The sequence below is a fragment of the Agelaius phoeniceus genome, chromosome 1 (assembly GCF_051311805.1).
Source record: "Agelaius phoeniceus isolate bAgePho1 chromosome 1, bAgePho1.hap1, whole genome shotgun sequence".
NCBI classification, from domain to species: domain Eukaryota; kingdom Metazoa; phylum Chordata; class Aves; order Passeriformes; family Icteridae; genus Agelaius; species Agelaius phoeniceus.
Genome location: NC_135265.1, coordinates 111,225,248 through 111,238,994, shown reverse-complemented (window position 1 = coordinate 111,238,994; position 13,747 = coordinate 111,225,248). Strand labels below are relative to the sequence as shown.

The window sequence follows — 13,747 nt, the reverse complement described above, 5'->3', positions numbered from 1 at the left end:
GTTATACATTTCACTGCATTATTCTGATTAAAAACTCTTATTTGAATATCGTGTCTTCCCTGTCTTGAAATCTATTTTGCATGTTTTCTATGAAAAAGTGCTATTTAGATATTGCACACTGTTAGAAATATGTTGGGCATTTTAGGACATGGTGTTAGATCTTAATAATTTATTATGAAAGAGTTGTGGCATATTTGCAGTATTTAATTTTGAAAATGAATTGGTCTTGCAATACCTGAGGAAAAAGCTGACATGCAGTAGAGCACTAGGGAGTGTCTAATTTTTGGGAGCCCAATATGCAAAGAAGTGCTTAGTGGTACCTTTGGAACAATTCAGTTACTGTCAGTGAGGCATCTTAGGCATTCATCTTCAATTTTGGATGCCAAATCACTTTGGAAAATTTTAAACCATTTTTTTTTTCCAAATTTGAGTAATAGTTAAAATACTTCCTCATTCTCACATTCATATTAATCTCCCAAGTATCAAGCAATAGGAATAGGGGAAATGGCCTCAACTTGTGCCAGGGCAGATTTAGATTGGCTATTAGGAAAAATTCCTTCATTTGAAGGTGAAGCATTGGAATAGACTGTGCAGGGAAGTGGTGGAGTTGCTGTCCCTGGAGGTGTTTAAAAGAAATGTGGATGCAGCACTTGGGGGGAGTTGGGAGTGTTGTGTTAATGGTTGGACTCAATGATCTTACAATGATCTTGGTCTTTTCCAACCTAAATGATTCTGTGACTCTATGATTTATATTAGAGGTAATATTATTATATTGTCTATGAAGAAAATGAAGTAGCTTGCATGTTTATGTGTTTCCAACTGTGTTATACTGAAAGATGTAATTTTCAGTGTTAATTTGCCTAAACTAGAAGGTAGTATTTATGCACTCATCAGCTTATGGTGTTGGCATTTCAGCAGGTGTACATGTGTGCCCATTATCTGACTAAACAGATAGCTGTGTTTTTTCAGAACTGAGCCAGACCAATGTAGAGTGTGAAAGTATTTGTATGACAGCTTTGGCTTTTATTTATACTGGATCTCAAAAACATGCCAAGGTAGTAACTTTAGAGACAATGGATCTCTAACCACAGGCGGACAGCATGCACAGTAAATTGCAAAATTCTTTTTAGTGAGTATACTGCTCCTAGTGGTTTAGACTGAAATACAATCAGTTATGTAGTATATCAATAATTAGTAAATTTATGCCAAAAATGGACATAAGAAGTTAAAACATAGATGTTTTTTCGGATTCTGTGTAGAAATACAGGAATTATGTGACTATTCCAGAAAAAATATTTGGTATTTCACATGAGGATACTGCAATAGTACCTCACTTTAAACAGCAGACTTCATGATGCTGTATACAGTTGTTATATGAAAATGCATATTTTACAGCATATTGAACATGCTAGTCTCTTCTTTCTTAAAGAGTCAGAGATTATACCAAGAGAGCTAGTTTCTAGATGAACTGGGCCAAGGATTTCTGATTTCAACTACTAAAAATCAGCAACCTTGCAGGACTACTCTGTAACTCCAGAAAAGCTTGTTGTAAGATGCTTTGATTGTTGATACCCAGATCTAAGGAGCATCAGAGGCACGAAAGGGTCTTCATTAGGTTTAACACACTTTAAGGTAAAACAGCATTTATTAGACTAGAAAGAAGTATTGACTAATCTGATTTTCCATTAGGCAGCTTGCAAAAGTATATCTGTGAATATATCTGTCAATAATTTATAAACTCTTCAGAAAGAGAAAAAGGGAGGAGTGTATAAAAAGTTCGAACCAATTTGAACAAAAAATTATTTCCCATAAATGCATGCAAAAGTGCATATCCAATAAGGTGGTCAAGTGTGCATGTTGCTTTGTTGTCATTGTCATCTACAGGCTCTGTGGTGGTCTCAAAATACTTTCAAATATGGGAGAACTGGAGGTGGTTGGTCATTCCCATGGGTTACTGAGGGAATTCCAACCACTTCCCAAATGTCAGTCACTTCAGAAATTGTTATAAAGAAAGGAATCCATGTACACAGTCCATCTAGCTGGTTTTCCTTAATGTTTTATCAGAATGCTCTTCACCTACATTGTGTTAGAGGCTGGATGTTAGCTGTGTGTCAGCTGAGGAGATGTGAAAACCAAAACCGGATGTGCGTTCAAAATGTGACTCCTGCCTTAGTGCAGTCACAAGCAGTATCATGCTTCCAAGTAAATACAAAGCAATTCTGTATACTGCTTTTTTGTGATGGACATACAGTCTTCTCAGAAGGTCTGCATTACACTGTTCACCAGATTCCTTCTAAATTTTACCCATCTCTTCACCTGAGAGTTACTATTAAAATTATCACGTCTTTTCTATCTGTCCTTGGTTCAAAATGTCAAAAATGTTATCCTGCCTTGTGATTTGCTACTTCTGGTAGATTAATTTACAGGATTTCTTCTTTTCTTTTGTTTTACACATGGGTAGTTCCAGAATAGTTATTTCCTGCTTTACATTACTGTGAAGTGAGAGAAATACCAGACTGGAGCTGTGAAGGTTATGCCTCAGACAACACTAAGCACATTCCAAACCAGCTAAATCTGGTTGGGAATTTTTTGGTAATGCCTTTTTTTTTCCCCTTTAGGAAATGTTAGTTTGTCAACGGTTTTCTATTTTGACATAAAATGAAATCTGGTTTTCTGCTAGTTCAGTGGGCAGGTTGTCGATCCAGGGATTGTGGGGGCAGCCTGGGAGCCCTTGGAAAAAGTTCTCCCACATTTCCTGCTGTAGTTCCAAACTTGTAGGAACCAGCACTCAGCTCTCAGCTCTGCAGAGGGTAGCTTGGGAACCTGCAAAATGTCTTTTTGGCTGAGATCTGCAGGCTTCCTTCTGCAAAATTGAATGAAATCACTTTTGCCATGTTTTCCAAGGCCTTTGAATCTCACCCTCAGCTCGGGAATTGAGAGATGTTCAGAACCCAACAGGGATGTTTGAGCTTCTTACAGAATTGGTTTTACAGCTGTAGTTATGAGAGAGATCATGAATAATCAGAAGTAGAGAGGAAAAGGAAGCTGAGTTAAGCCAGAAAGGGGCTTCTGAGCTTAGAAGATGGAGATACTTATTCAGTTTATTTAAAACCAATTTTTTGAAGTGGTTATTTCAGAGTAATTTTTCCTCTCAGGCGAGGCTTTTCAAAATTGATCTTTTTGAGACTTTACAGATACGGAATTTTACGAAGCAGAAAAATCTTCTTTTTAACAGCTCTGCTCCTGGTGACAGAGGACTGTGTTCATCTTCTCATTCAATGCCATACTAGAGCTCTGTTGATGGAGCCTCAACGCTGAGCAGATGATTTTTCTCCTGTGCTTTGTTACAGTACTTTACTCTCCAGGTGACTGGGCCAGGTATTCATCACATTTTCCCTAAGGTTCACTCTGGGTAGTTCTTGACATGAACATAACAACAGCCAGCTGCAGTGATGATTGAGAGAAATTATGGGTTAACACATGTTTTGAGAGGAAGATACTCCAGTACCCAGAGATTTCCTCTTTTTTGCAGGTGCTGAGTTCAATATTTCAATAGTGAGCACATGACCACTACACTCCTTTTCAAAGATATCCGCTTGATTTTTATAATAACAATTTATTTTTTGTTTTATAAAACACTTCAATAAACTTATTCTCTCCCTTAAATAAATAAACTGGGAGAACTGTTGTTCAATTTACTTTTTGGTCGAAACATTAGGTTTTCTGGCTCACATATCACCTTCTAAAAATCCACTTATGTGTAGGTATAGTTACAGCTTTAGCTAAAGACCTGAGCTGGAGGAATTATCCAGGTGTTTGCTCACCCTTTTTCAAGAATATCATTGTGTGAACATCCCTGTTACAGGACCACAGTGAGGCTTCCATGCAGCCAACAGAGTCAGTGCACCTTGAACGTACATAAACCAGTGGCATGTACAGTGGTACTTGGCCAGCAAATACAGAGAGGGATCTAGTGGGATGAGTAACAAATTCAGACTAACATCACCCTTCCAGGGAGGCAGTTTATTAAATATAATGCTTTTTCAGTGAAACCCTTCTGCAAAGACTTATTTTGTTCTCTGGAGCTCTGAGTAGGGTGTCTGCCTGTACTGCATGTTAACCTCTGTCATGACACTGGGGGTTACATCAGTGTCCCTCATCTCTTAGATTGAATTATTTTCAAACTGGAAACAAGTTTAGTATTTTGTTCTGTCAAACCAATCGAAGTGTAATTTATTGCAGTATTGCAGCCTCTGGCTGCCTTTCTTGCAGTGCTGCTTGGCTGATGCCAGAGAGCTTGTTCTCATGTAAGTGGGGATAAATAAGCCTATTGCACTAGTGAGGAAGACCCATAAATCCCTGCCTATTTCTGAAAGCTAGTTCATCTTCCAGTCCCAGACAGACTGTGGTCACATCCTTTAGAGACAGTAGAGTGTCACATTAAAAACTGGCATTCTGCAGAGCATATCCAAAGTCAATAAATGGACTTTAATTTTTGCAGGTAACAATCTAATACTGATAATGGCTGGATCCTCAGTTTCTGGAATGTTATGAAAACCATAAAATCATTTATTAAAAATTAACATTTATAACAATTAACCTGTTTTAAGGTTGTTGTCTAGGAAGTGAATGGGAATAACTTCAAAATTTTCTTCCAAAATTAATTGACATTTCATATCAGGTTCATATCCATGTTTTTGGGAGTAAGAAAGTAAAACTCTTCAAAAACAAAACCAAACCAAACAAAAAAAACCCCAAAAACCAACCAACCAACCAACCAATCAAAAAAAAAACCAACAAGCAAAAAACCACACCCAACCCCCTCACACATGGCCATAGCCTCAGTAGGTAAAAATTTACATAGTAAATGTAAATTTGAGTTCAATGAAGCTTTGAACATTTGTGGAAGTTCAGAACTGGGCTCAGTAAATTGCAGTCTCTGTAATGGGCTTATATGTGCATCAGTATCTCTGCTATTATCCCCACCTTGTTTATTTTCTTGGTAATTCTGATATGTCTTTGTATATTAATGAAGAAGATTATTGTGAGCTTCATCTTTCAGGAAGATTGTTTTGTATGTAATCAGGGAAAAAAAGCTGTGTAAATATTCTCCCTAATGAAATGGTAGGCAAGATCATACTGGAGTTCATAATCAACGATGATGCTAAAAAGATTCTATCACTCCCTTTTTTGGGGGGATTCACTGCACCTTTAACCTAAAATGTGTAAATGCTATAAAATTAGTAATGACAGGTTTTGAATCAGAAAAATGAACCGTATCTAGTTGAACAACAAAATATCTGGAGTGTTGGAAGGCTGGCATTATCCAAAGAAAAACAGATTTTTTTTTTAAGTCGTTTTAATCACATCAGTCATGTTGCAGCAAGGAATGCAAATATTCATATACTACAGATTGAGGCTGCTCTGAAATGTTCTGACAATCTGTTAGGTTTTGAGTGATGTTTCAACCCTATCACTTGGGGTTTTTTGTTTTGTTTGGTTTTGTTTTTTGGGTTTTTCTTCTTTTTTTTTTTATGACTATAAAAAAACACTACTCATCTCTGTCACATGCTGCACAGGATAAAAAGCCTTTCAGTTTTCTTAACAAGAATCAGACGGCCAGGGTGCTGCTGGAACACAGAGAATATGCCACTGTCTGTTCAAAGTACAGCTTAATGAGCCAGACTAAACACAGTGGACAATAGAGCTGTGGGGGGAAAGGGCTTCTCGTGGATCTGTGGATCAGCTGCAGCTTTAACATCTAACTAGTTTCATTTTTCATCTTTGCAAGTTCCATTTCCCTGTTTTGTTGGTATAAACTGCATTTCAATGAGCGGACTTTCCTGCCTAGGTGATGGTATGGTGTGCTTTGAACAAGGATGTCGTGGATTACGCTGGGAATAATTCCTGTGTTTCCTTTTTCTCTTCCATAGTCACGACCTATTCCCTCACACCTTACTTCAGCAGTTGCAGAGAGTATCCTGGCTTCCGCCTGTGAGAGTGAAAGCAGAAATGCTGCAAAAAGGATGCGCTTGGATAGACAGCAGGTACTGTGCTCTTTGGGGGTCTGCCACATCCATATTTATCAATGCACTGGACTCATTTACATAGGGTGCCATGCAGAAGGGTGGTGCAGTGCCTTGTATGCTTCTTGCTAGCAAGGTTAATTAAAATACAAAAGCTGTAGTTTTTTTTTTTAATGAATACACAAGCATGTCTTTGTCTATATTTACATAAGCTGTGTCAGGGTGTCTAATATATTTGTAATGTCCAGCTGGATAAAGCTGTATATTTACTTTTTGGTGGCTGTAGATTTTCAGAGCATTATGTGTAATCCCTGTGCTAGAATTAAAAAGAACTGAACATAGAGTGGATATAATGTGCATAAATAACAGACATGGTGCATGTGTCCATGAATCAATGTATTTATTTGTGCACATATTCTCTTTGAAAAAGTGTATGCATTTTAAATAGAAGGTGAAATGTTCTTAGTGACTGAAAATAGCTATTTGCCTGAAACAGAGAAGTTGCAATGCTGTGTAACAAAATGCTGTCAATTAACTTATTAGTGAGTTTTTAAAGCTCATATTTTTTTTCTTGTGTGATTATTCACCTTTTGTTCTGCATGTTACAATTTTATTACCTTTAATTTTCTGGAAATTGCGTGGTTTTTTTCAGTTTTTAAAAATCTAACTGGTAGTTCATTCCAGGCTTTGATTATTTACTCACTCCACAGATAGAGTGAATGTCTAACATTCATATTACAAAGAGTATTATGCTTTATTTCTCTTCATGATTGTAACAAAGTAAAAATCTTAGTGATATCTCATGTGTTCCAAAATGTGCTTCTGTCATAGCAGATGAATTTTTATTTTGTGGATTAGAACATTTTTTAAAAGAACATTTTCCTTTTATGCATAGTCCATTGAGTTCTTTCAGGTCATGCCCTAACTGTATAAAGGATTACTACTGCTATATTTATACAATGGGTAGTTTAGGATCTGAGAGTGAATGTTGCTATTTCTTTTTGCTGTTATATTTTTTGCTAGTATTTTCATTATTGTGCTACATTTGCCTTAAGATTTACAAATCACATGAGATGTCAAAGCACTGTAATACTAATTTAGTTTACAAGCAGTGCTCATTCATATTGTGCAGGTTTTATATTCTCTCATTTTCTCTCTGATTTTTCAGTAATAATCAAAAGAAAAGCTACAAAGTCAATGTGCTCTTAGCCCAAGGGGAACTAGAAATTACTTGCACAAACATCAGTTACTTTCATTGTACAAAATACTGGCTCAATCCCTTGGTCCAGCCAGGGTGAGGCAGAGTTTAAGTGATTTGAGTGAGAATCCGATAATGCTCCTCAGGGAGCCAGAGACCTGTTGAAACAAAAATCAATATTTAAATGGTAGTCAGAACTAAAAAAACCCATATTAATAGGATTTTTTTTCTTTTATTTGTAGTATTACTATCACACAAGGACTTGATAACCTCTTTGGGGGGAGAGGCATATCTTTACTTTTCATTACAAAATTAAAAATCTGTAAGAAAATCTCCCAACTGATTGCCTTAATTGCAACTGTGATGTTAAAGCAGCAAAGCTGCCTATGAACAATGGATGTTGGGTTCTGCTTCCTCCACCTCTTCCCCCTTTTTGCCAGTGAGTTCTGGAACACAGTGGAATTGCAAATAGCACCAGCAATTTGATTCAGCAAGCAGTAAATTATCTGAGCTGGTGTAACTTTGGTGCTTGCAAAACTACTTGCGAATTCAGGACAGATATGCTGAGTAGAGATGCTGAACATGCTGGGAAAAAAATATGGCAGTGTGTGTTAGGTAGCTTCATAAAATTTAGTAAGAAATTTAACCTTCAGGGTGGAATAGATAAGTCATTAGAGAAGTAGAAAACCTTGGGTTTAGCCCCAGTTCCATTGAAATTTAATTATTTATTCTGAGGATGGGAAATTAATTAAGTAGACAGAGAGCACAGCATTCCAGAGTATTTCTGAGTGTGGTATTTAATGGACAATAGTGTGCTCAGTTCATCTGCTGAGATGAGAACTGGATCTGTATCCTCATAATCAGACAGTGTGACTAATAGGTAAAAGGGTTCTATTTTGCTTGTCTTCCTATTTTTTTCTTCTTAAGTTACTATTAAATTTCCTTCACTTTTCTTACATATATCTAAAATGTTATATTTTCATTAGATTTTTTTCTTAAACAGAGGAAGATTGGAAAAGTTCCGTTCATTGTGTTGTTTTGTCACTCTGTAGCTCTTAAAAAAAACAAAGCGCCTTGTTTTCAGACAGGCTTTGAGGGGGCCAGTGAAAACTTGGGAGGGAGAAAGGGGAAATAAGATAAATAAGATTTTGATGATGAAAATTACCACTTCAAAAATGATATAAAGAGATTGTCAATTTGAAGACAAGCATTAGACAGTCCTGGAAAGTAGATTGTCAAGAGGATCTGGCAAGGGCACTCATTCAGCACTTCCCCTCAGAGCTGAATGGAAGCATTGCATTAAGGCTGCTTTATTCTTGCATACAGTACAGTGAAATTCTGCCTTTTGTGTTCCAGACAGGTGATGTGCCTCAAAGTGAGATGTGGCTCTCAGTGCCATGGTCTAATTGATGTGGTGATGTTCTTGTGATAGGCTGGACTTATGATGTCAGAAGGCTCTTCCAACCTAATTGACTCTGTGGTTCTGTAATTCTGTAGTTTGTATCCCCACCACCACTTTTTTCAGAATATTAGCCATAAATCATGAATTAATTAAGAACACAGTGAGTGTTATGCCCATTCCTGAAGCTAAGGTAAAACCTTGCAGCCTCCTGAACTCCTTTTCTTGTCTTGTTTATTCCCTTTCCTTTCCTTCTTCAGTTTTCCTTCTCTCCCTGACACAACACTTGTGTCACAGAACTTGTCTTCAGCAAGAAGTTCTGAGTATCTTGAATGTATGTCCCTTATGGAAGTCTCTATTTATTAAAATGACATGAATTTCCAAATTAATTTTTTTTTTTTTGCCTACAGTGTTAATTTTAGCACTGTTTTAATGAAAAACCATCTCAATTATTGCTCAGCAGAAAGAAGCAGCTTAAAATTCAAAACTAGGGATGTTTGAAGACCTCATTTCTTTTTAACAGATAGTGTAGGCCATGCTCATGAGCATTTTCTGTTTCTTTCACAAGTGTTAAATGTGAAGGACTGGCTTTATATACCTACAATCCCATGCTCCCATTTGTTTTCTCTTCAGAAGAAACCTCTCCTTGTGTGTATGTGTCTCTACACACACAAATACTTCATCTCATGGATTACTTTCCAGAAGTCTTTCTAATAGCTGCAATGATCTGGGGACAGTGTTAAGAGTGATAAAGTTATTCAGAGACTGAATAAGGAAGGAACCATTCTTCAACATGTGTCTTAAGTTCCACCTATACGATCTTTGTATTTCCTAACTCAAGGCTGAAAATTTCTGCCAGCAAAAATCCAATCTTAAAAATAAGCCAATGAAATCTAGTTTCACTGGCATCACTGACTTATTTTCAACATTGCTTTTTTTTCATGCCAGGAATTTATTTCTTAATGGGAAAATAAATGCTTTCTTGTCTTTCAGGAAACTAGTAATTTCCCAATGCTGCAACAATAATTTCCCAACTGCAACAATAAAAGCATTGTCGGTTTGTGAGACTTCTCTTTAAAAAGCATCAATGTATTTACTAGGCTGTGGTAGCTCAGACTGCAATGCTTTGGCTGTCTGACTGTGTTAGATGTTACTCAAGTGCTCTCTTAAGCTCCAGTGCATTTTCATTATCTTGAGATCAAGCACTGTTTGGTTGGCCAGAAGCTTTAGTGTTGAGAAGTTATATATTTGATACCTATTACCCAACTGAAGAGTCCTGTCACTTCCACCTTTAAATTCTTCCCAATACCAAAAATAATTTATTCTGTCACACAATTTTTATAGATTTATATGTTGAAATTGTCAAGGTTTAATGGTAGTACTGCTGAACAGTGAAATGCATGTGACACTGGACTAAATTTGGCTGATCTTTTGTCGTCCAGATCAGGAAGATGGCACAGAGGCAATGAAGAGCTTTTGTATCTTATTATAAATCACCTCTGTTGAGTCTGGATACTGAAAAAGAGTAACTCTTTTGAATTTTAAGGACATTTTGATCACAGTTGATGAAAAATGCAGAAACAATAATTGAATCAACCTTACATGATTTGCTTCAGTTAGAAATAGAAGAGGCATTATCTGAATCCTTAAGGTTTTCTGTGCTACTTTGGATATTCTCCTGGGATAATCCTTCAAGATCCTTATTACATCTCTAGCAATATTTGGTATGAAGCAGTTGCATTAAGTGGAGGCTCTGAACTACAATGAACAAGGGAGTCACGAAACAAAAAAAGTAGAGCTAAAATACAGCCCTTTTCACTTGTATTCATTGCATATAGTGAACAATATAACCATTCTTCTTTTGCCATGCTCTTCACTTTACAAACCAAATTGTGTCTTGGTTGGGCAAAAGAAGAATGGTTAAATAAATATAAAAATCTGGGAAAAGCCATCCTGTCATTGTGTCCTGGGCACGGAGCAGAGGGGCAGGATGCATGCTTTATGCACTCCAGAGACCTTGGTCATGTGGCTCAATTTCTTGTTGATCACAAAAATGGAAGTTTTATTCTAAGAGCTGAACCATTGTCAGTCTCTGCTTCTTCCAAACAGATAAGTGTGTACTGTACTTTTTGTAAAGCCCCAATATGAAAGTGTGGAGCAGGACTGGGCTGTGGGACTTTGGAGAAAGTGAAGGTGGGTTAGTGTTGCTACAGTTCCATCTGAAAATAAGGAAAAAATCCCAAAAACCAATTAAAAGTCTTCAAGGAAAGATGTAAGAGTAAATAGTAATTTATATACATTATGCAAGAGCACCTGCCTCTTAATTTTCCCTAAAGAAGATGAAGATGAATGGAATCTATCTGTGGAAAACCACGTAAGAATGGTAGTAGGAAGAAATGCCTTCCCCTTCATTTGGACACAAGTGGTTTTTTGTAACAGCTGCATTTTGTTGTTTTTTTGTTTAGAAGTTATACTTTTTGCATGCTGTCATGTGGCAAAATTTATGAATGAGCATTTTTCTCTAATTGAAATAAGTAGTTTTTGGCAATCAAGACAAAATGTCAGCACTTGGGAATGAGGAGGGAGGATGAATATAGGAAAGCAGGAAAAGAACTGAATCATAGAGTAATATGAGTGTAGAAGTATATGAACCTTTTTATGGACGTGTCATGTATAGTTAGCCAGATCATTTAGAAAATTGATGTTGCTGCATTCACAACATGTTGATTTGTACCAGTTAGGAATCTGGACCTTTGAGAATATATTGTTATTTTTGCAGATAGAATAGTGGTCACATATGACTGCAAAGCCAGTGGCCTGGATGCTCTCCTGGATTCAATCCATATCATTTTAGCCATTTGACTCCACTTCAGTGACTAATGTCATGGAAAAGCTGCAATGGCATGCACAGTTTTTTGATCAGCCGAGGGAGGGAGCTACATACACTTCTTTCATCCTTATGCCCCAAGTAATTAGACATGCAACGTGTGATTCTATTGCAGATACACAGCAAATGACAAGTTAAGCCCAAGAAAAACTTAAGCTCAGAGGAAAATGAAAGTTATTGTCATCTTACATATTTCCCATCCTAAAAAAGGCATTTCTCAGTCAGGGCTGGTGCTCTTTAAAATAGAAGTCTCTTCACAGAGTGCTTGTCGGTAAATATTTTATAGAATATGCATGATAAGAAAAAGTTATTCTGCATTTAATTTTTAAAAAAATATGAGTTTAAAAGGTACACTTTCATTCCAGAGACTACATGAAAATAGCAGTAGTCAGACAACTTTATAGTCTGATAAAGGTGTTGTCCTCACAATACAACTCACTTGATGTGCTAGCCTCAGTTAAAAAAGTCTTTGTTTATTTGAGCTTTTCAAGTTGACAAGGGCAAGTCTATGTTCACAGAATATTATGCACTATGATGCTATGAAACAGTTCTTTGTGATAAACACTGAATGCATTTTTTAAAAAAATCTCTCATCGAGATGACAGCTGTAATTTTTTTTCTATGCTGTGACTTGTAACCAGACAAATTAAATATCAGTAATCATTGTGGTGGAGGAAGAGATAATTTAATGATCCTAAACTGTATGAGGAGCAGCTGAGGTTATTGTTCAGCCTGGAAGAGGAGACTGAGGGGAGACCTCACTGCAGTTACAACTTCCCTACAAGAGCAAGAGCAGGGGCAGGCACTGATTTCTGCTCTGTGGTGATCAGTGGCAGGACCAGAGGGAATGGCCTGAAGTTGTGTCACAGGAGGTTTAGGTTGGAAATTAGAAAAAAGTTCTTCACCCAGAGGGTGTTTGGGCACTGGAACAGGCTCCCCAGGGAAGCGGTCACAGCACCAAAGAAGTGTTTGGACAATGCTCTCAGGCACATGGTGAGACTCTTGGGCTCTTAGACAGTGTGCAGGACCAGGAGTTGAACTCCATGATCCTGATGGGTTCCTTGCAACTCAGCTTATTCTGTGATTTTGTGGTAAGTTTGCAAATAGGCATTTCAAACACATCCTTCTGTTTTTGTTTTGGGGGATAAAAGCAAGGAAAATCTCAAGTTTTCAGTGAATAGGCTATTAAGGATATTGTAACATTCTGTCATTTTAACATTATTGTTTTTATCTGTTAGAGGAGTAGGAATAGGTGGCTATTAGGTTTCTGACAAATGAATTTTGGCCTAGACACATATGCTGGGAGCTGACCTAGCATTTGACTCTGGATAGTTGTCATAGCAGCAACCTGAATAGAGCAGATTGGTACAAGTGCTGGTTGCAGAACTGGATACAGGTTCTGTGCTAATGCAATACAACTGAATATTAATAAAAGTGCACATGTACTGCCACTAGGAAATCACTGCTACAGTGTGTCCTTCTGTTTATAGCTAATTCCTAATTTTTTTAAAAATTGAGGTTTGTGAGGAGATGTTACTCATCTGCCTCCATACAATTTCTGGTGCTGTTTTGCTGCATGTTATAGGGGGTTGACATAAAGAAAGACTCTTCAAGTACTGTTTTATTAACAAAGTAACATCTGGCTACTGCAGACCAGGAGCAGTTTGTGTTTTGATTAAGAAGAAAGGAAATTACTGGTGGACAAATTATAAGTAATTGTGCAACTGCTTTGGTAGAAATGAATTAGAAATCTAAATTGCAGTGAGGGCATGGACCTCTAATGTAAGATCACTGTATCTGGCTTTCAGCAGTGACTGGTGAGAGGCTTTTAAACCTTCGTATTTGGAAGACAGAAACAATTTTGCAATTAATGCCCAGCTTCTAAATCTTGACACTGAGGAGTTTTTTCATGTATTACCCTTCAGAGAGCAGAAAAGAAGGAAGAAAGATATACATTTGTGTCCCTGATTGTGTGTTCCTGATCAATACAGCTCCCAGGAGGAAGGAAAAAATTGTATGGTTTTAAAATGTTCTCTATATTCTGTTATTTATATTGTATAGTGACAATATAGGGCAGTGTATTGTGTGGGGCAGATTTGGACAGCACTGGTCACAGAAAAGGGAGTTATGTAAAAAAATCTCATCTCCCAGCTGACGCTGGAGGATGCCCTGTGGCGGCAGTGCTGCTGTGGCAGAAAGCTGCAAATGCAGAGGGAGCACAAAGAAGTGGTTTTGTG

General features: G+C 37.2%; 1 protein-coding gene across 5 annotated transcripts in view; it reads left to right on the top strand.

Moving 5' to 3' along the window:
- Positions 1-13,747, top strand: part of NOL4 (nucleolar protein 4) — a 187,834-nt gene that overhangs the window by 146,583 nt on the left and 27,504 nt on the right. For all 5 annotated transcript variants that reach the window (XM_077185241.1, XM_054630333.2, XM_054630325.2 and 2 more), the window contains one exon: positions 5,934-6,047. In XM_077185241.1, coding sequence (XP_077041356.1) covers positions 5,934-6,047 — 114 coding nt within the window. The remainder of the gene's footprint in view (positions 1-5,933; positions 6,048-13,747) is intronic.